The 24,033-nt window shown below is 37.3% G+C and overlaps 1 protein-coding gene across 1 annotated transcript; it reads right to left on the bottom strand.

The window, feature by feature from the left end:
• Positions 1–20,220: 20,220 nt before the first annotated feature.
• Positions 20,221–20,994, bottom strand: LOC134370531 (peroxiredoxin-4-like). Its single transcript, XM_063087611.1, has one exon. The coding sequence runs from the start codon at positions 20,992–20,994 to the stop codon at positions 20,221–20,223; it is 774 nt and encodes a 257-aa protein (XP_062943681.1).
• Between the last annotated feature and the right edge of the window lie 3,039 nt (positions 20,995–24,033).

Here is a 24,033-nt window from a genome sequence, read left to right on the forward strand (position 1 = left end):
GGTAGACTAGCTGGTGCATTTCCAAAAACCTCAAGGGACTCATCGGTCTTGCAGAATCATCAGTATATTGTGGCTTGAAATCCTTTGTAGGTTTGGAGAAGATATTTAACACCTTTGGTCTTCATTCTACTTGTCTTCAAAAACTTATTAGTAGATGCTTAAGAATCTTAGAAAAAAATAGTGGTTCTCAAGATGGATACATATATGTGTAAGTGTGTAAACACAAGATCATGCAAACAAACTATTTGGCTATTTTTTCTCCCTTTCATATAATAATTATTGATGTAATGCTGATGAAATTTGCATGTAATGCAAAGCTGGATGATTTAGCTCACATTTTAGGCAACAAGCAAACATCCAGAAGAATCCTACGCCTACTGCTGATAACAAAGTGAATGGAATCAGGCATATAAAATGTTGAGAACTGTTGAATTATGATTATATAGGACTCCCACGCTTAACTATAATTAAAAGTTAAAATTAATTATGTTGGCTCAATATGCCATTGTCTATATCTTTTTTTATTTCTGAGTCTTAATTCTTTAGTTCAACTAGTAACTGCTAAATATTTAAAACAAATATTTTTGTATTGCATTTTGTAGCACTGGAGGTAGATTGGATTAAAATAGAGATCTTTTTTTTAAAACACCAGTTTCCTTGCCTTAAAAATACTCATTCTGCATGAGTAACTACAGTAAACATCTAGTATTCCTGGAGCTGTGTTTTCCGAACAAAGAAAAGATGACGTGTAAGAAAGGTAAAGAGAAGAGTGTCTCAGTGGTGCAATAGATTGAATGGCTAAAACATGGAGAAGGAAAAAAGAGAAAAACTAGGGCACTGTTAGAGACCACAGCACAAATTTTCCTTCTGTGCAGTGGTGGGGGTAATCAATTTGCTAGAATAACAGTCCAGATGAGAAAGAATCATGCTATCTCCGAACAGTTTCCTGCAGGGTTTGCCATGTTGCAAGCCATATGACCTATGCCTGAGCTTATATAAAACTCTGAACTTTGTTTTCCTGAATGGATCAAAGCATTGAAATACTGACAGAGATAAAAAATAATGTGGTTCTAAGTTCATCTTGTGTATTAACAACCATTAAAAAAAAGCTTGAGAACCAAATAATGCTTCTCTCCTGATTTGGTGGAAATTGTGAATATGACTTAAGTGTATCTAGTCTAGTCTAGAAAATTTGTCTAATTAGATCCAAGGGACATATAGAATAACTTAGAATGACTTAAAGGAAACTTATAAAATAGGTTAATGTACCTCCCTTACTGAAAAATTTAATAAAATCTAACAATTAATACCATCGGTAATTTATTAAGGTTTATAGTAATATTGTCCAGAATAATTGCATCTTTTTGATCTCTAGTTCAGATTTTTAATTTTAAGCTAGTAGTTTCTCAGTAGAAAAGAATACAGATTGGGCCGGCCCTGTTAGCGCTGAGGCCGCGGGTTCGGATCCTATATCGGGATGGCTGATGCGCTCACTGGCTGAGCATGGTGCGGACCACACCATGCCGAGGGTTGTGATCCCCTTACCAGTCAAAAAAAGAAAAGAAAAGAATACAGGCTGAACAAGATAAGCTCATGTTAAATGGCACACCTGGCAGAGTTCAGAGGGTATACTTTACAGAAAGCTTTTGCACTTTTTTCCTTTAAAAAATTTATTCTTCAGTTACTGTATGTATTAATAAAATCAAGAAACTAGAACAGGTAAAGTAACAGCAATAGAAATATATTTTTCAGAATCCTTGCATTATCAAAACCAAGTGTTCTTTTAGTAAAAAGAACATCAAATAACATGAGATGTGGTATATATATTTTCCCTTTTGAATGGTAAAATTTTCATTGATTCATTCTTACAGCATTATGAATTTGAAGTAGCAAAACATTTATGGTGGTATTTAAGATTTATATTAACAATATCTATAAAGATTATTCTCCATATGCTTTATGCTCACTTTATATATTGCATGCCTAATTATATGGTGATTTATAATGCTGCAATTCTTTAAAGTAATATTTCAGTCCTATAGTTTTTCAGCCAAGCTAACCTCTAATTTGTAGAGTCCCTCTCTTTCCTGTATCAATGGCTCCTGCATGAAACACCATTCCTCATTAAAGTTTCCCATTCCCTTTGGCAGTCAGGATAAAATTTCTAATCAAGCTTGAGGAAAGAGCCAGAGTTCAAAGATGTCATTGGTCCCAAGGCTGGTCTTGTGTGATTTGCTAAAGGTTCTCAGGCTTAACACTCTGTCTGTGAAGAGAACCGTCAGGGTCAAGTACTCCAATCAGCAGTCAAATAAAGCACATTAAATGAGCAAAAAAAGGAGAGCGGGGGTTTTATAAAAGAATACATAAACTTCAATACCTGTGTCAGAGTATTACAATTTTAGCAGCTGCTCCCCATGAGTACATTGGGATAAGCTAACCTTAAAATCCCATTGCTTTTGGAAGCATCCAGTTTTTATACCTAGTGACCTCTTCTTTTCACAATATTTTATTCTTCAAACCCTCCCCTCTTCCTCAGCTTCCTCCTTCTGCTTTCTCTTCTTCTAACTAATGCAAAGTTTATGTATGTATGTGTGGGGTAAAATGATCTGAATTGACATATTTCTATAGGATTAATTCTTTCAGAGACTATCTTTCTGAAAATTAATATCATTTTTGAGACTGTAAAAAGACAAACTCTTTCCTAAGACCTCAGGAGAACAATGTAAAACAGGCTTGTGTTTTGATTTGGGACAAAATTCAGCAAAGATGTATACTGCAGATGTCAGATGCAATATTTTGCTCCTGATAAGTATGTAGGACTCCCAGGAGCTTGCCTTGTAGGAGGAAAGAATAACAGGCTTAAGTCCCATGATGCAAATGTGAGAAAAGAATTTTGCCCATAATTTTAGCTTAACATTTGGAGAAGGAAGTTTCAATTTAATCTTAGAAAGTGGATTCTGCCTGCTCTCCTTTCACAAAACAGCAGTACCATTATGGATTACATTTGACTTGATAATTCCCACAATGAGGTTTTTTTTTGTTTGTTTTTGACATGCATGCCCAACTGAAAACAAAAGATACTTTGCTTTTTAGTACACTTAAATTTTCGTACCTGAGGGACTGTTAATGCCCTTTTACAGATAAAGTGTGGCCACAATCCTGGGTATATAATTCATTCGAATGTTCGCCATCAACACATACTTTGTTGGAATGGTCTTGACTATGTGAACTGATCAGATTATACATTTCTCAAAAAGTAGAATATTGAGGCTATATTTGTTCATGTGTTTCTTTCAAAACAGAGTATCAAAACTGCTTCAGTAAATGGCCCAGAATTTATTCATTCCAGAATATCAGGAAGCATTTGACCCTTGCTATCATGGTTTCTGATGTCAGAATCTTCAATGAAAGTAAGTACTTCTTTGTAAATCAGCAGTCCATCTATTACCCATAGTATTTGGATGATTCAAATGACTTGTTTACAACATTTTTAATATTTTGTGAATCCTGCCTCTTGATTCACTTCAAGTACTTTATAATTATATTCCTTGAAAACAGATGCTTTTAATATTCAGCTTGAGTGTTTTATAAACTATACAAATATTTTGTTTGTGGTATTTTCTGCTGCTCACAGCCAAAATACACTAGTCAACTTTTCAGAAGATCATTTTATTATGCAAGAACCTGAGACAATGCAGCTTCTGAAGATTCTCCTCCAAAGTGGGATCTTTAAGCTTCATAATATGTTTTAATGTAAAGGACCAATCCTAGCATTTTAATTCTTCGAATAAATTGTGATAAGATTTTGTCAGATACTGACCAGCAATTCCATTTAATGATCAAGTGGCTCTTGTCATGGTTCCCTCTGACTTCTGTTGGGCTGAAGGGTTTTCCTCAAAGCTTCTAAGGAAGAAGGCCCAATTAAAATCACTCATTCTTGTGTCACTAAAAGCCACACAATGATTTGAAAAAAACACCCCTAATTTGAAGCCGTTAATACAACTGTAATTTTATTTCTTGAACATTGCCTCTTGTAGGGTACTGCCAATCTATGAAAACAAACCAGTAATAGCACCATTTGAAAACCACCCAGGGTCAATTGTCCTCTTTTCTTTTCTCTAAATAACCTATTAAAAGACCCCTAGCAGCTATGACAATAACTAAAGAACTAGCAGTGCCTATTATGCCTGGGTAGTAGTAGTGGTAGCACAGCACCAGTCCCAGAAATACTCCAAACCAATAGTCTAGCAATTTTCCATGCCCATGGTACTCAATCCAAGAAATAGGTTGACTGTTCTGTTGAGGAAGAAGTTTAAGGTTTTTACATCTATGATTTTTCAGGATGTGAAATTTTAAAGACCATTTCTATTACCATGAGACTTACAGTTTTAAGATTTGATTTCGGGAATATTTTTGGTCTTGACATAGTGTGTGAATGTGTGCTGAAACTGAACTAAAAGTGAGTTGTGCAAAACTTGGAAATATACAGGTGTGGCATGTATACATTTAGATGTTCATTTGGGTGTTACCACAATGCATAAGTACTGCTGATTTGAAAACAATCAACCTGCTAGTTTTGAAATAATAAAACAACTGCTTTTTCTCTCCTTTCTGGACCAATGTTTCTCTCATATACTTTCTCATTATTTACATTGCTCCGGTGTCATATTTTATGCTTTGATTATATTCTGTAGTGTGCTTTTCTCGTCATCCACATGAAAATCTGATCTATGTTATAAATTTCTTGAGAAAAGGAACACTGCCATATGTTTCTTGGGTGTTCTTTAATACTTAATATATGATAAGGTACATAGTAGATACTAAATAAATACTTATTAACTAAGATAATTAAATAATTCCATATTTTTTTAGGTTTTACATATTAAAGGCCCTGCACATAATTTTATAATTTAGTTATGCTTGATACATATTTGACATTATCATTTGTATTTTTAGTGCATCATTACAGAAAAATGTGTTGTGTGGGATGGTTGGGATGTGTATTATTTTGTTTAATTAAGTATTCTGATTAATAAAACTTATTCTGAATATCATTTATTCATTAATAATTTTCAAGAAATTTTTATTCTTTGACATGTATTTTAATGCTACACCAAAATTAAACAAAGTGAATCCTTAATGATTCAAGAGCAACCCCTTGGGTATAGGTAAATCAAATAAGAAAAAGCAAGAAATAACTGCTGATAGAGATGTCTGGTTTGTAGCATGACAGATAAGCAAGCTTTTAATTATGTGAATTATGTTAAGTTACATAGAAGAGAGAACTTCCAAAGGAATATGGCTATGTATTTGTGTTTATGGATGAATCTATTCCGTAAAATATTCTTAAGGCCAAGAATATCAGTCATAGTCATCTTTAATATTGTTCTAGAGTAAATAAGTAGCTCAAATTAAGGCGTTGCCTTGCTCCATCGTGGACGATAAAATTTTATTTTATTTCTCCTCATATCTCCTTCTATTTTTCGTAACATGTCATTCACCTATAATCTCTGCTTCATGCTTGAGAAGGCAAGGGGTGGAAAAATATTATTATCTGGTAACTTAGTTTCCAGGCTCAGACAGTAGTTGCTTTCTTCTCAAGCCTAGGAAGAGCTTCCATGTAAAGGTACACATTCCCATGGAACCTGATACCCACTGAAATATCTCATCCTTTGCAAAAGGAGGTGCCAGGATCCCCTATACATTCTCTCTCCCATTCCCATTCAAACTGTCCTGCGTTTTCTGGCTGACAAGAATGAATCAAACTGACTTGAGAAGTTGTCCAACAAAAATACAAATTATCTTCAATATCTTTTCCTGAGCATCCACCTTACTCCTATGGGAATCCCTTATGAATGAAATTACCCCAGGAATTACTATGTCTGAAAGTGGCAGTAACAGGAGGAGTCGTATTACAATGCAGACATACGCAGATATTATCTGTAACACCAGCAGGCTAAGTCAAGGTTTTCTTTCGTTAAAGCATAGAGGGGGATGGATGTGTAATCTCATTCTGTCAAAGATGCTTAAGATTTTCATACATCACTGTGTTTCAAAATAAATTACGTGCATAGTTGTGCTACGTTAAACTAACATCCGGCACTGAAATATTTCTTCACCAAGTTGCGATGCTTTTTTATCTCTTGAAATAAGAAACACATTTAACTTGGTTTGTATGCTCATCCTGGAAATAATGCTCTCTTGTTTTGGCATGAAGGAGAAACATCCATTTTTAATCAAGAAGTATGCTTTTCATTGAGAGAAGGGAGAGCCAGCACCTCATGCTGACTTGAAAGCGGTTTTGTAGACTTGGGGAGGGTGGACATGGCCCACTTCATCCACAGCTTACCGTGCTCACTGCTGACATCAGGGCTGGCTTCAGACGAATATCACAGAGTGAGGTTTCATTCACTCTGTCAATTCTCCTCTCCCGCCTCAGGAGGAAAAAGAGAAATGTTGTTTCTTTTAAGCTTGGATGCCATGTTCAGACTTATCCCACAAGCTTTATTTTTGACTTTTACCTCCTGCACTGCTAATGGAAAATTGCCAGTAGTGTTGACTGTCTTTCCTACCCCATCTAATTTTCTTTTTTAGCTAAATATGTACAAAAAGTTTTATTGAAACATGCCAAGACACAGCTCGATATTCTCTAATACTACACAAAGTGAGTTGCAATAAAAATAGCACTGAAAATCTGAAATTATTGAATGCCCCCATTTCTGTTGTTAAATACCATGAAAGACTAAGGGAATTTACAATATGCTTTAAAGGGGAGAGGGGAAAACACCTCCTCCCAGTCTAATAAAATTTGGTAGCTCGGGGTCACTTCCTAATAGGTGCTATTTCCTTTCTTTCAATAAAGGTATTTTAACACCTGAATTCTATGCCAGATACCATTGTCATTTTTTCCACTGACTGGCTCAACTGCATGCTGGTGGGGGCCAGACACTCTTCAAACACTGCTGCTTAATGCCAAACACAACTAACATGCATATGGAAGAAGCCAGGGAAAGCAGTAACCTCCCTAATTATAGCCAAAGGCTCGAAGTCCAGAGAGCATACAGGAACCTCTAGCTTCTAGGGTGGACGGGGGTCAAGAAGCTCCTTGACCACGGATCCCTGAATTGGCAGCTGTCCTTTCCCACCCCATCAACACACAGTCATTTTTTGCCTGCCAAATCCTTGTCCAACCCCAATTCAAATCTATTTATACTCGCCTTGCCTATTTCTGGGCTCAGATGTTAGTCCATACGGTGTGTTGACCGGCACTAAATGTTACTGTGAGAGACCAGCGTTTGCCAGCTTCCTTGGATGCTGACAGCGGGGAGACAAAAGTTCTGAATATACAGAGGGACTTTAATCTTCTTAGCATAATCCTGGCCTCAAAGTGGTGGTGCTGAGGTTCAACCTAAAAGCACCGAGTGTCCTGAAATTGGAGAAATTAAGAGGTTGGAAGTTGATGCAGCTGGGCTCCTTTGGCAACAATGATGGAACCCCAGCAGTGGTTCTCAAACTGTGGTGTATGCAAGAATCACCCAGGATTGTGTCAATAATGCGGCTCAGGGCCTGCCTGCAGAGAATCTGATTCTGTCGCACTGAGGTGGGCCCAGGGGTCTATTTTTAGCAAATGCCATAGGAGAATGTGATTCAGGGGGTCTGAGACTCCCATTTTGAGAAGCAATCCCGGGTCTACACTGCTCTATCTCCAAAGGCTAGGCTATGTTTCAAGAGTAAGGGGATTAGCAACCCCATTCAAACACCTTAGTGTTGGAGTGATGTTTTAATTCAAATTTATTTAAAGCTCTGAAACACTGAACTTTGTTGTAGAAGCTTTATTTAAAATTCTGAGGTAGAATAACCTTTCCTGAGTTCAATTTTAACAAGGAGTGGTATTTGAAGACTGTGGTCCTCGGTTTGTGAGGTCTGAGCATAAAAAGAAAATAAAACCCTACAGGTTGGACCTTCTTATGTAAAACTAGACCTCATTCTTTTTAAGAGGTGTGACCTGGGATCATTAAAATTTTTCTGAAGAGAAGAAATCTGGGAGAGATAGCTTTCCTGATAAAATGCGGTAGAAATTGCAAGCAGCTTATATGGTGTTCTATCCTTTACGCTGTTTTAAGAGAGTACTTAAATGAAAAGGAATGTTTTAAAGTTAACTCAGCTCAATTCTATGTAGAACAGAGTAAGCAATCCCAGGGGTGCATAGCTTTTGACGTGTTCTTTTGCTTCACTATTTATGGATAACTGAAGAAAACAGTGCCACCTTCCATTTTTGGAGAAGTGGGGTAGGTGGGTGATCCTGTGCTGTGTAACCACAGAAAAAAAGACATAGCACATTTAAATAAAAACAAAATCAGCAAGTATTATTCATACAGTAGTGCCAAAGAGAATGAGTTCTCTCTCTGTTCCAGCCATCAGAGCTGGTGGGTTTGGTTTTCAGGATAGAAAAGCACGCAAGTAAACACTTAAAAAAAAGAAGGTAAATGTTGGTTGGATAGAAGGCAAGGTATTTGCGGGTGTGAGCAGGGCAAATAGTGATGAGATATTAAAGAAAATCCTGTGTTTGGATTAACAGTTAAACATAATGATTGCTTTAGGAATTTTTGTAATTATGAAAGCCTGAGTAGGATTTAGTGAAATGGTTTTCTTCAGAGAAAATAAGCATCAATATTAGTGAAGTCATAAACTCACATGATGTGAATTATCTTTTTTGGATATATGCAAAATATTGGATAGCTCTTAAGCCATTACAAAAAAAAGGCTTTTCAGAATAAACAATATTCAAGTATTCATGCCAATCATAGCTTTTTGTACTGTATAATTTTCTCCTCTTATTCTTTAAATACACATTGGATCTACAAAACAATGGAAGGCACTAATCTATCAATACATATATTACCTTTTGTGAAAAAATTTGGTCAGAGGTCAAAGTACATCTGGGTAAAGGAAGCTGTTAGATGAAACAACAGCCCATTTACTAATAGTATAAATAATAAATCTTTTCTTAGTATAGTTACATCGACTGGACACTTCCAAATATCTTTATTAACAGAAATGCCACCCACTTCCCACCCCAGGGTGTGGAAAGAAATGAAAATAAATGATAGCAGACTTAGTAGTTTCTAAGAAATATTTTTGGATGATACACTGTTAAAAATGATAAAACCTTCTTATACTTGATGATAATACAAAATCAAACACATTTCCTTCATGCGATGTTAGTCCATACCAAAGGTAATATAAATATAACTGCTAGTAAGATTTGTCTACCAGTTTACAGGTATCAACATGACTTTCATTTTGCATAGGGAATTTATGAAGTCATCAGTCCCTAGTTATTGCAGCGATGTTGTATGTGGCAACTGGTGTGCAGATATGCTCACAGAATGAGTCCATTCTGCAACTTACTCTAACAGTACTCTGCTATGGGCTATCACAAATATATAAAATATTTAAAGATACCCATTTCCCCCTCCACTTAGTGTGTATTATAAAATAGGTGGATACTCTACTAAAAGCATATCTCTCTGCCTTCATAAAGAGTGCTGGAAAGAAAGCAAAAGACATTTAAAGCATCAAAGAGGCTGATGAATAGGGATGCCAGGATATTCAAATACATTTAGAGACAGTATTGTCAAGCTTGTTTTCTGAGCCATGATACTAAAGATAGTAGGAGCCAGCAAAGAAAAGAACTCTGTAGAAATGCAAATCTCTTCAATGTTGAATCTATTAATCCATTGCACACTTTCTTCTGAATCATACTTACTCAGATGTACAGGCAACAAAAAGTATTTAGTGTATTTGCATAATTTCAAACACCCAGTTCATAAATTATTTATTGGTTATGGTCAAATGAATGTTAGCTATTTCATAATTATCTTTTGTGCAAAAGGTTGCATGGTCTACAAAAATATTTCAATGGCAATTGAATATGTGTAGCTTGCTTAAACAGTGCAAAAAATAAATGGTACTTAATTACGTAGCACTTGTGTAGGTTTTTCTTATGTTCAAGAATTCTAAGAAAAATTACACTTAATTTGTAGATTTATTTTAAATGAACATCAGATATTTACAGTAAAAATAAAAAACAACAAAACCCAAAAAACTATGAACTACACTCCAGGATTAGGCCAAATCACTAAAAAATAACATGACAGTGTGTAATATAAATAAAAAAATCAGGCAAGTATATATCCTAGGACTTAGAGTTATAAAATCATAAAACCTTAGAACAAGAAGTGACCCCAGGAATCACTCATTCAACCTCTCATTTTGGCAGTTGAGAATAGAATTTCAATGCCTTTCCCAAGATTGAAGAGAAAGGACCATAACTATGGTTGCTGAATTCCTGATCCAGCCCATTGTTCCCCATACCACACTGGCTCTACCATTTGATCAATTATATTCCTTTACATGATGATGATGATTCAAACCTTAGGAAAATATTGAAGGCAGAACACTCACATTTGAATCTACTAGATAAATCATGAAGGAGACTGGTATGTTATAGTGAAGGGGTGTGTGGTATAGCTTAAAAAGAGGTAATCTAAATACAGCATGTATCCCTACAAGATTGGTTCAGAGAAAGACTACAATTCAAAATAAAAATCTAAATAAGGTCTTTGAAGGATATAATTTACATTATATTCCTAGTGTACAGGCACTTTCTTTTTACATGCAGTATTTTGGAGCCTTATAAATAATACTTAAAGATAAGATATTCTTCATGTTGAGAGAAACAGAGATGGCAGGCTCTTTTTTATGCTACAAACTTTAAACATGTGTTCAACACGTAGCTAGGTATATGTATTAGTGGGATAAGGCTGCCATAACAAAATGCCACAGATTGGGTGGCTTAAACAACAGAAATTTATTTTCTCACAGTTCTGGAGCTAAGAAGTCCAAGATCAAGGTAGCAGAAAATTATGTTTCTTTTGAGGCTTCTCTTCCCGGCTTGCAGACAGCCACCTTCTTGCTGTGTCCTTACAAGGCCTTTTTCTCTGCATGCAGGAAGAGAGAGAGAAATACCTGGTGTCTCCTTCTCTTTTTATAAGGACATCAGTTGTATCAGATTAGGACCCAATTCTTATGACCTCATTTAACCTTAATTATTGCCTTAAAGGCCCTCTCTCCAAATATAGTTGCATGGAGATTAGGGCTTTAATGTATGGACTTGAGGGGGCAGCACAATTTAATCCATAACAGTATAGGAATATAAAGATGCAGAAGTCATGGATCTGAATATCATAATTGGATTATTAAGGTGTATATTGTCACCTTGCTGAGAAATGAGCAACCACAAACACTTTGGTAATGTACAACAATAAACATTTACTTCTGTCTAATGTGTCTACAGGTCAGTAGGGGCAGGTGTGCTTCACATATTTTATTCTGGAACAGGACCAGGACTAGAATAAGGCAAGAGAATTGCCTAAAGGACAAAATTTAAGGAGGAGCTCACTCTCAGAGTTCTGCAATTACGGCGATGACATTCACGAGACCCTGGCAGTGAGTGCCTCCTTAAATTTCATGCCCCAGGCATCTCTCTTGCCTCACTGTAGTCCTGACCCTGATCTGGAGCCCAAACTGGAGAAGCAATAGTTCTTGTGGCAGAAGTCAGAAGCTGCTAAGGGGATGAATGGAAATATACAATGCCCCTTAAAGACTATGCTAGATCGAGGACTGTCACTGCCACCTACACTAAATTGTTCTAAGTAAGTAAAAGTTAGATATGAGAATCTAAAGATGGAAGACACAGGGCCAGGCCTAAGATAGATGAAGTGGGGAGCCATAGTTCTGCCAAGGAGATGGTGCTTCAATTGTCATGTGGTATATAACAAACCAGGGGCTTAAAGCAATGGTAATTTATTATTGCTTAGAATCCTGTGCTAGTGGACTCGGCCATTTTTTCTGCTCTGTGTGGTATAGATGCAATCATATATGTGGCTGCATTCAGCTGGGAGCTCACTAAGTCTGGAGCTTCTAAGATGACCTCTTCTCTTCAGGGCCTCTCACCACGTGGTTCTCATGTTTCGGTAATTTAGCCTGAGCTTTTTGCAGTAAAGCCTCTGACTTCCATGATGAAGTATTCCAGGAAGACAAGCCTCAAAGTGTAAATGTTTATCAAGTTCTACTTGCATCACACTGTGTAATGTCCCACTGGCAAAGCAAGTCACACGGTCAAGATGAGAATCAAGCTGGCAGAGGACTATATAGGAGCGTGAATAAGTGGAGTTATGTTTCAGTGGGGGACACCAATTTAACTGTGTACCACAGATCACCCTTCAGTCCCTGATGATCCATATCCATTCCACTTGCAAAATATTACCTTCCCGAACTCTCAAAGACAAATCCCATTTTGGTAAGATATTCAGGCTTGAACTTTGTCTTAGTCTATTCATGCTGCTAGAACAAAGTACCTAAGACTGGGTAATTTATAAAGAGCAGAAATTTATTTACTCACAGTTCTGGAGGCTGGATAGTCCAAGGTCAAGGCACCAGCAGGTTTGGTGTCTGGCGAGAGCCCCATTCTCTGGTTTTAAGATGGTGCCTTATACACTGTGTCCTCACATGGTAGAAGGGACAGAAGGGATGGAAGGGCAAAAAGGGCCTAAACTGGTTCCCTCCAGTTTTCATATAATGCCCTAATCCATTTATGAGGGCAGAGCCTCATGACTTAATCACTTCCCAAAATGCCACACCTCTTAATAACACCACAATGGAGATTAAATGTTAACATGAATTTTGGAGGGTGCACAAATATTCAAACCATAGAACACTTCCAAGTCTCATCATTTAAATTAGCTACAGGTACAATGAGGTGTCATGGATATGGTGCCACATGCTAGCTTCTTAGATGTTGTTCCTCAGGTATGGCTTCTTGGGTAGCAAAATTTGTAAACTGAAAAGACAAGCTATACACGTTGATAATGGGATAAGCACAATAGAGTTTCCCCTTTAAAAAGGGATGGAATTGAAAGCACACAATAGTTATTATCCACAGCAATTCTATAATCCTGCTGGGCACATGCCTTCAGTACCCCTTGTTCAGGGTTTAGGGACTTTTCCTTGACTGAGGTCCAATTCTGCATCTTGGGAGTGCTTCTCCTACCCATTGGTCATGGCTGCCTACTCTTAACTCTTAGGTCCACCCTCTCCTTCGCTTTGTGCTTTATTCATTCCCCTTTCCCCATAAGAAATGGCATTTGTTTGCTGCTGAATAAATTTCCCAGACTGTTTACTACCTGCAGAAAGTTGGGGGCCTAGGGACATTTAAAATTTTTGAACTATTTCTGTTTCAAGCGGATTCAACTCCTTTAAACATCTTATAGGCTTTCTATATATCAAATTATAATTTACTCAATTAGATAGAAGCCAGACTCATAAATCTCTTCAAGACCAGCCCATCTCTATGTGAGGCTGCCTGCTGTAGAGTAATACCCTGAGAATTCTATGAAGCCATGTTATCCATTTGAGAGGGTCTGTAAGACATTTCCTTAAATCCTTCCAGGTTTTATTTTAACAAAGGGTTTTCCACCTTCGTCTTTGATTTGATCTTGATTCTGAAGCCATGTTTTATGGTGACACCCTGGATTTTATCTTTGCCCTGCTAAAATTTCTTACTTGACTCTTTTTTTTTACTGAAAATATGAGTTTCATTTTCCCACCCGTAAAGTTCTGGGTTAGAAATATCCTCTCTAAATTCTCCATGGAAATTGACCAGTTCTATCTTTAGTTCATCTCTCTTTTGCAATGCTTTGTCATAAGAGACTAAAAGGAATCAATTGACATGCTCAATATTCTACATGGAAATACCCACATGTCCTTTAAGTACATTTTCTATCTTCATAGTTATCACAGGCAACAATCTCATTTACCTTTTCACTAATAACAGTTTCCTTTTCCTACAGGCTCCAGCAGCACTTTCTTTACTGCTTTATAAGCCTCTACTAAAAAGTCTTCTTGCCACCCTTCAGGCCTCTACTCATTTCCTGTTCCCAGAGTCAATGCCATATATTTTAGGTTTTTATGTAGAACCCCATTTCTGGCACCAATTTCTGTGACAGTTATATATTGCTGCAAAACAAACTACACAAACTTAGTGGTTTAAAAAACAATGCTTTATTATTTCTCATAATTTTGTGAGTAGTTGTTTGCTTTACATGGTGTAACTGGGGTCATTCAAGCATCTGTTTTCAGATGAGAACTCAGATAGTGCCAGAAAATCTAAGATGGCTTCCCTTCCTCCAGGATTTCTCATTTAGTAGTTTAGCCTGTTTATGTATGGTGTCTGTATAGTGGCTGCCTTTCGCGGGGGAGAGTCCTCAAGGAATAGCTACTAATGTGCAACTGTTTATAAAGCTTCTGTTTGCATCGTAGTTGCTAATGTCTCATTGGCCAAAGCAAGTCACAGAGCCCTTCTAATGAGTATTGAACATCTGGAGGCATGATTTATTGGGGGCTACCAATATAACTGTCTATCATATGTGTGGAGAGGGAAAGGAGTAAATATTTACAAATCAATAATTTCATTTATCACAATTTACAAATTCTCTTGGATCTGTTTTTCTAAGTCCTTCCTGCTGGGTTTCTTTTTGACCATTTTACTGCTTGTTACAGTTTTCACTGGAGCTGAGATTGGGCTACGTTATCAAAGAAGACCAAACTTTTATAATAATAAACCAGTAGTCTGTGCTGAGGGGTGAGAAGTCTTAACTAATTCTTTCCTATGCAAATGCAGTAATGGCCATCACTGCTTACTTTTTGATACAAAGGAAAATAAGTGAGAGGAAATTCCAGTTACTAATTTATGCTCCAATGAAACATTTGATTGAGACTGAATTAAAAAATTTAATGACAACAAAGCTCGTAAAGAGCATTTGTTGTAAAAATAACGTAATTCTTATTGCAGTGGGCATCTTTGGTGCCCCTCATCACATCCCTTTGGCCACCTATGATTGTGGTCATCATTGCATTGCATGGTTCCTTGTGAGTCCAGACTTAATTTCTCTCTGGATGGTGGTGCCCTGTCTCAAGCATCTGATGTGCATCTTTCAGCTTTGATCATCTAGGTTTTCTCAGTGATGCTGTCATTTCAGCTGTGTCCTGAAACAAGCATTGCTGAAAAGTGTAGGGTATTTAAGAGGGAGTAGTGCATATATTGCCCTTGGAGACAACCCTTTAACAATGGCGCACAAGAGACGCCAGCTCCTCTTCTTTAGGTGGACAGTGCTGGAGGGCATTCTGATGCTTCTCAGAGGTCCCAGCAGAATTGAGCCCCTACAGAGGCAAACTCTGTAATGTACATAATAAGCTCTTACATTTGCACTTTTCCTTCTCTGCCTTTCTCCACTCCTTCACTCCTGCTCACTGAGATGACTCCCAATTAAGGATCTGCTCTTACATCCTTGTCTGAGGCTCTGCTTTCAGTGAAACCAAATTAAGATACTTATTTTCCACAAATGCAAATGAAAGAATCAATAAATAAGTGACTTTTAAATCAATTTAACTTATTTAATTTGTAAAACAATTCTATCCTTAATTCTGTTGCTATCATTTTTGTCATCATCATCACCTTTATCACTCATGGTAAAGTAAATAAAATATGCAAACATATTTAAAGGTTATATGTAAAGAGTTTTGTATAAGACTCGGGGGCTTAGCAAAATTACCTTTCACTTGGGGGAAATAAGGAAATGGAAGAATGAAATTGGGACATGAGATTGAAGTTGGTTTCTGATTTTGACCAGGAGAGATGAAGGAAAGGAAAACATTGACTATATAGAAACCATTTGCCCAGTTAATTGCATTATCCTCTAATGATGCATATTTATCTTCTGATACATGTTTACCTACTTTAACTATTGATGATCCTAGTATTGTAGGAAAAAAAATAAGGCAAATCTAAAAGGATATTTAGATACTCTCAGTATCTAAAGCTTATTAGGCAGAATAAACACATTTAAAAAACTGAACTCCTTTTAGGAGTGTGATGGTGAAATACATGTTATGGAACTTTCTCCCTTTACGTTGTAGCTAAATTGTTTCACCTAATTCTCACCCAGATATTCCCACATACCCATCAAGATTTGGGCCTCGTTATAGTCTTTACTTCTCCTGATGTGATATTAAGGCAGAAATCGCCCTAAGGTTGAAATTCTTTCTCTGTGGCCTGATTATTATTAGTTTAGGAAATGTGACCACATAAATAATATAGTATTATAAACTAACAAAGCTTCATTGTGATCTGCCTTTAGTGTCATCACAGTTTCAGAACCTGTGAAGGAAAGGTACTGTGGTACAAATGGTTAATTTTGACCAATATAATTCAAAGTCAACATCCTAATGGAGGAATGTATAAAGTCCCAAGAACATTTTATTAATACATTTAATACTACATTTTTTAAAACTCTCCAAGTGCTTTCTCATGGTAAATAGCTATTTGAACATAGTTTCTGTTCCCTTTAAAGTATTAATCATTTCAAAATTTAATCAAGTAAGTAAAAGGTAAAAATGTCATCACACTTCTAAAATTTGCTGTCAATATTTCACACCTGTATGGAAAGCAGATAGATGTCTAAGCAGCAGCTTGATAACATTCCAAACTGCAACCCCTAATTAACTCACTTTTTGAATTATCAGTGAGATTCCATTGCGACCCATGCAGCCTATTGGCAGGGAGCCTGAAAACAAAATGCATGTTTAAAATATCAAGTAGGGGGAGAAATGCTATATTACTTGGCACAAATACTCTCAACCACCTGTGCAGAGGGAATATGCCTTTCCACTTTGCTTATTATAGACAATCTAGTAGTTATATGCTCTTGGCTTCACCCCAGTAAATTATACTGTAATCTCCCAGCCTAAGGAATAATAGTAAAACTATAGTTGATAGACTCAATATAGTAGTAAAACTTAATTAAATTATATAAAAAATATTTCAGAAATATTTAAGTGCTGTCCATATTCAGGGTCTGACATAATCTATGAAATTCATATAGAAAAGTCTACAGAGCATACAGTTTATATCATTAGGCTAAAACTAACTTGGACACATTTGGGACTTGGAACAGAGAAATCCCATGTCATATGATAATTGAATAATGCAAGTATTTGAGAATTTAGTCTGAGACAGACTAAATGGATGAGGAGTCTTCACTATAAATACAGAGTGAGAAAGTGGTGGTCATTAAAGTTTTATGAGGCTGATTATTTTAAACAGCTTGGAATGATAAAATCACTCACTTGAGGCTGTGAACATTATGTAAGCCTCTTTGTAATAGCTTTTCATCAAAAGTGACTGAAATTCTTTTTTTGATTTTCCTACAAGTAGTTACTCTTTCGTTAATAAATACATTAAAAGAAATTTAAAAGCATCTGCTGTAATGAGCAAATGTTTATTGTGAGTGTTAGAGATTTCATCATTATCAAATAGTCTAGTAACAAAATGTACTAGTATCTACAAACATGGTCAAAATGACAACACCAGAGAAAACTTGCAAGGTGTTATTTTGATAAGTTTCTTGAGAGGAGGAAGAGATGATATAATGATACACTTTATGAGAAATGACACAAACTAAAACTGTATCTTCCTTCCTTCCTTCCTTTCTCTTTCCCTCTCTCCCTCCCTCCCTCTCTTTTTTTCATTTTATCTTTGTAGCAATAATAATAACTATTATTATCATTATTTCTGTGTCCTAGCTTCAGGAGAGAAAGAAATTTTTTTTTATTTTTTGGTTAGATGCCCAAAGAAAAATTGCTGAATTTGGGGGAGGGAGACAGAGATCATCATGAAAATACAATCCTGTAAGAAATGAGTTAGAAATTTCCCTTTAACCTTCTATGATTTTAGAATTAAAATCTGCAGGTATTTGTTGTTGTTTCTCTAATTCAATCCTAGACTCATACAGTTACATCTGACCTCTGTTCTGGGACTCTCTCTTAAGAGAATTCTGTCCCTTTTTGATCACATTTACAGATATGTGGTTTAAATCCACTGCTTTAGAGTGGGGTTGCCTGGCTTGCCTTTTGAATCTGTGATGTTTTTCTTCAGTAGCTATATCACATATTCTACAATGGTCTGAATATTCCCTTGAAAGCTCATGTGGAAGCACGAACCCCGTGTGGCAGTGTTGAGAGCTGGGGCCTTTGATAAGTGATTTGATCAAGTGAATGGATTAATTCTGTCATGGATTAATGGAGTAATGAGTTAATGGATGAGTGGGTTATCACAGGAGGGGTACTGGTGACTTTCTTAGGAGAGCACGTGAGCATTTTAACATGCATTCAGCCCTGTTGCCATGTGATTCCCTGTGCTGCCTCAGGACTCTTCAGAAAGCTCCCACAAAGAAGAAGGCTCTCACCAGATGTGTTCCCTGGATCTTGGACTTCCCAGCCTCCAGAATTGTAAGAAATAAATTTCTTTTCTTTATGAATCACCCAGTTTCATGTCTTCTGTCATAAACAACAGAAAACTAACTAATACATTCTCCATTGACCCAAAGCATTTCATGTAGACTGCATTTCACTAGTTATTTCTCCAGAGCACTAGCAGATACCTGCCTTTTCACCTTGAAAAGATTGTGGCAAATTCAAATGTATGAACATGGTTAATTAAAGAATGTGATTTACTTAACGGTGTTTAAGAACATGGCATCTATTTTTGTGGGCAAAATAATATTTTACTGCTATTAAGTCTATTTGCAATAATATGGAATTTAAAAGCATAATACTTCATTGGGTTTTCCTCTTTTTCAGGAGAGGATTGACTGACTTTTTCCAAAAAGCCACATTCAGTTCTAAGTCTTGTGCTTTTAAATGGCATTATACTCATGTTATGGTTTCTGAGCCAAAGAATTTTTCTTTTCTGCTAACCTCTTGAGGTCACAGTGGTGGTTTGAAGTCTAAGCTGTAATTCTGTTCAAAGAGTAACTCACAGCAGGGTGTGTGCAATAAGGGTATTCGTGATTCCAGTATTCACATATATTCCACTTTACTTTTTAGAAAATTTGGTTCCAAGGCTACTACAAAGGCAACACCCTTAAAACACGTCATTTTTTTATATCTCCCTGTTCCCAAAACCTTATATAATGACATTGGAAATGCACTACTGGAATTTTCATTGCACAAATGTAATTTTAAAATTACCCAGTGAAGTCCTTAGTCCCTCATGTGCTCCTTGCTCTAGACTGCCTCCATTCACCCTTGAGAAGCGGTTTAGGGGTCACCCTGTGGAGGTAGCTGGAAGATGATGTGCCCTTCAAGCCAGGGATCATCCCTTCCACTCGGGCATTTTTCTGAATGGTGGTAGAATATAGGAGTTGCATTTTATAGAGTTAAGAGCATGGACTCTGGACCCTGACTGCATGGGTTTGAATCCTGGCTATACTGCTTACTAGTTGTGTGAATTTGGGCAAATACCTTAAGCTCTTCATCTGTAATAGCATCACAGCAGTATTGTGAGAATTAAATGAGTTAATGTAGATAATGATCAATGTCTGGCACATCACAGTGCTGTATATGCATAACTATGATCTTTATTACCATATGAATGTGTATTACCTTTGTTAGAGTTTCCCAGGTATTGAATGACAGATTTGTTGCCATATCTGATTGGCATATCTGATTTCCTAGAAAGCTATGACTAGATTGTGATTGAAGAGAGGAAGAATTATTTTGTTAAAATTGCATCTACCACTGATGTACCAGGTCATCAAATATTAAAATAAACTATAAATTTAAAAAGCTTAAAAAGTTGAATTGAAAATGTATTTTTTTAACAAACATATATTCACTGTGTGTAGACAACTTGCTGTTGTAGGTAAGACATACCGAGATGACTCAGAAATTGGAGGGGGGTGCATGTATTACTTCTGACTGAGGTATGGGATTTCTTGGAGGAAATGGCATTTAAGACAGTTTATGAAGGCTGAGTACAATTTTGACATATAAAGAAAAAGAATTCTGGTCACATGGAAGACTACTAAAATAGTGGTTGGAAATATAATTGTGTACTTGAAACACCAGCTCAGATTGCTGGAGCCAAGAATCTTTGATGAGAAATAAGTTTGAAGTGGTAGGAATTAGATCATGGAGTGGCTGAATGTTAGGCTAAAGAGTTTTTGTTTGTTCACCAACATTAAGATTTTTTTCTTTTTTTTGGTAATGAACGGTGAACTTTATTGAGAACTCTCAGGCATCATGACTTGAAGTATCTTTTCAATTTATTTTATCAAAATACTTCAGTTTTCCAGCTGGATCTGGGATTATTGTTTCACTACCAGGTTTCCAGCCAGCAGGGCAGACTTCTCTGTGCTTGTCGGTGTACTGGAATGCTTGAACCAAACGCAGTGTCTCTTCTACTGATCTACCCACAGGAAGGTCATTCAGAGTAATCTGTCTCAGGATTCCCTTGTCATCAATAATGAAGAGGCCTCTAAGAGTGTGGCCTGAGTCCTCTAGATATACGCCATAGTCCTTTGAGATCTGATGGGTCAGATCGGAAAGAAGTGGAATCCTTATTGGCCCAAGTCCTCCTTGTCTTCGAGGGGTATTAATCCAGGCCAAATGGGTAAACTGTGAATCGACAGAGCAAGCTACCACTTCAGTCTTTATAGATCTGAATTCTTCAATTCTGTCATCAAAAGCGATAATTTCAGTTGGACACACAAATGTGAAATCAAGTGGGTAGAAGAAAAATATCAAGTATTTCCCACGATAATCAGTTAACTTGAGCTCCTTAAATTCTCCGTTTATCACAGCTGTTCCTTCCCAGTAAGGTGCTGGCTTGGAAACCATGATAGTGTCCGGCAGCTCTTCACTTTCCGTGGGCTCGTAGACAGGAGGCCTCTGAGGAGGGAGCTCTCGCTCCCAATCTTCTCCTTCCCTTGCCTCCTGTTCCACATGGAAGGGGACCAGGGGCCGGGCTGGTCGGGACTGAGTCCCAGGGATTCGGTTCAGGCCTATGCCCCGTAGTCGGCTTCGGTGATCCATGATGACTGCTGGATGAACGACCACAAGCCTCAGCAAATTCTAGGCCCTAAGCTGGGCATCTGAGTTTGGACCTTGGAAAGGAAGTTTGAGGAGAGTGTTATGTCCCTCCACCTTTGTGCTCTGGGCTGAGATGCCCCAGTTGGCAGCTGGGGCTACTCACCAAGTGGATCCTAGTGAACCTCCTGCCCACTGGAGGGAGTGACCAGGTCGGTCAGCTCCCAGGCACCTACTGTGCCTCCCTCAGTTACACTGGAACTCCTTGGCAGCTGGCAATCTGGGTGGCAGTTTCTCTGAATCATTTCAGCCAGTGATATTTGTGCAGGCATTATGATGTCACAGTGACATCCTCAAGGATGCTTGAAGTGGATGCCCTACCCTCAAGTAAGTTACCATCCAGCTTTAGTCAGTTTTCCATAGTAATACAGACACAGAGGGATGGTTCCAAACTTAGGATGCACCTCAGAAATGCCTGGGGAACTTAAGAACATTCAAGTACAGGGACCATAACCCCAGAAATGATTTAACAGGTCATTGGGGTGCCCCGGGTGTCTTTGGTTTTACAAATGGGCATGTCTGGTTACCAAATACAATGTATATTGAGAAGTTAAAATAATAAAAAAAATAAAATAATAAAATAAAAACAAAATTAGGCTTTACATTTACCCTATCATTTCAGTTTCATAACATGGAGAAAGTATTATTGTCTTCCATTTACAGATTAAGAAACTGAGGCTCGGAGAGGTTAAATACATTTCTCAAGATTTCAACCAAGATATTGATTTTTTAAAAACAACTAAGTCCTGTAAGGTATGGCTATGAAAGTTATTACCTTAGCATTCAAGAATACTACTGTCAGAAGTCATGGTCAATATACACCAAATCGTTCTCAGAGTCACTGCTCCTGCCAGTATCAGGTAGAGAGGAGAAGCCCAGGCAATGCAAGATGCCTCTACAAGGCTGGAGAGAGAGATAATTACTTGTAATAAGCCAATCCCTGAGGCTGGTTTCTCCTCCTTGGCCTTTTGGTTGGCTATATCCTCTGAAGCCTCTGTGGTTTCCTATCTCTTTCTTTCAACCCAAATGAGTTTATGTTGAATGCTTGGCATTATCCTGAATCTAGAATTTTTCTTGACTCTGTCTTATACCCTTAAAGTTACACTCTATCCTGCATTTTTTGTGTGTGGCTTATTGTTCTTGGGCCGCATCAATAACACAGCTACCTCACAATTTGGATTACTTATGATGGTCAGCCCCTCCAAATAGAGACCACAATTGGGCCTACTTATTTGGGTGGGGGGCATTTTCCATGAGCTCTTGGTCACTTGTTTTTCTTCCTCTTAAGATTTTTGTATGACTTCAGGAAAATAATTCCAGCATCATAAGGAAAATGGGTGGAGGGGAAGAGTCTAGAATAAGGTATAACTGTTAGAAGCTTCTTGAAGAAATCTAGCCTGAGGAACTGACATGGGGCTTGAATCAAGGCATGAATGGCAGAGGAAAAGGGATGATACAGAGGAGAAAACAGATGCCAGAGATAGTGTACAGGGAAATATGCCTGGATTCTGCAACCAGTTGTGTAGAAAAGGGAAGAGTGAATGAGATTTTGAGCGAGGGTAACCAGGGTGAAGTTGTGCTATTAAAAGAATAAGGAAAACAGGACATGGTACACTTTTTAGAAGAAAAAATAGTTCAGTTTTGAACATATGGAGGAAACTGATGAATAACCAGATGAAGAACACTTTTAAGCACTTGTAAATGAGGATCTGTGACTTAAGAGAGAGGTCAAGCCAGACACATATATCTGAGAATCATTTGAGATACTAATTCTAGTTAAGATAAAATGAAATTGCCAAGAAAAAGAGTTTGTCAAGGAAAGGGATTTTTGGTGAGTACTATGAATTTGGGACATGGGAGAATAGGAGAGAGAGAGAGAGAGAGAGATTGAGGAACGTGAAAGTTAGGAAGTTCTGTGGATTGAGTGTCCCCTCAAAGCTTATTGAAGATTAATTCCCACTGTGACAGTGTTAAGAGGGTGGGAAATTCTATTATGATAATTGAAACATGCAGCCTTTGGGACTTGATTAGATTGTGAGGACTGTGCCCTTGTGAATAGATTAGTCCATTCATGGTTTAATGGGTGGTAATGGCTGTGGTTCTGATGCCCTTAAAAGGACAGCAACTGAGAAGCTTAGCTTCCTCTTGCTCAGCCATTTAAACATGTGATACCCTGCCTGGCTGTGGAGGGTCACCTCCCACAAGAAGGCCCTCACCCAATATGTTCCCTGGACTTTGAACTTCCAAGCCTCCAAAACTATAAGCAATACATATTGTTTTGTTACTAATTACCCAGTTTCAGATATTTCTGTTATAAGCAACAGAAATGGACTAATAGAGAGGAAGACCAGGAAGAGGACATTCAAATCAGTCATGACAAAAAGTTAATTTATACATTGTATTAGTCAAAGTTCTTCAGAGAACAGAGAAATAGGATGTGTGTGTGTATATATATATATTGATAGATAGATAGATAGATAGATAGATTAAATAGATAGATAGATAGATAGATAGATAGATAGATAGATAGATAGATAGATAGATAGATAGATAGATAGATAGATAGATAGAAATTTATCATAAAGAATTGGCTCACATGATTATGGAGGGTGGTAAGTTCAAAATCTGCAAAGTGGGCTCCCAGACTGGAGACCCAGGAGAGTGAATGTTCCAGTTTGACTCCAAAGGCCATTGGCTATAGAACCAGGAAGGACTGATGTTGCAGAGATATTCTGAAGGCAATCTGCTGTAGAATTTTCCGTTCTTTGGGGTAATCTAGTCTTTCAGTTCTATTCAGCTTTCAGCTGATTAAATGAGGCCTATCCACATTATGGAGAGCACTCTGCTTTACTCAAAGGTCACCAAATTAAATGCTAATCTCATCCAAAAACACCCTCACAGAGGGAAGAGAGATTAGAGAGAAATTGGTAAAAGGCCAAAAAACAATATATATATATATATATATATATATATATATATGATTAC

Source organism: Cynocephalus volans, chromosome 2 (genome assembly GCF_027409185.1).
Source record: "Cynocephalus volans isolate mCynVol1 chromosome 2, mCynVol1.pri, whole genome shotgun sequence".
Taxonomy (NCBI): Eukaryota; Metazoa; Chordata; class Mammalia; order Dermoptera; family Cynocephalidae; genus Cynocephalus; species Cynocephalus volans.

Bases quoted from the DNA above. Each gene is read 5' to 3' on its own strand.
- LOC134370531 (XM_063087611.1), bottom strand. From the start codon at position 20,994: ATGGATCACCGAAGCCGACTACGGGGCATAGGCCTGAACCGAATCCCT.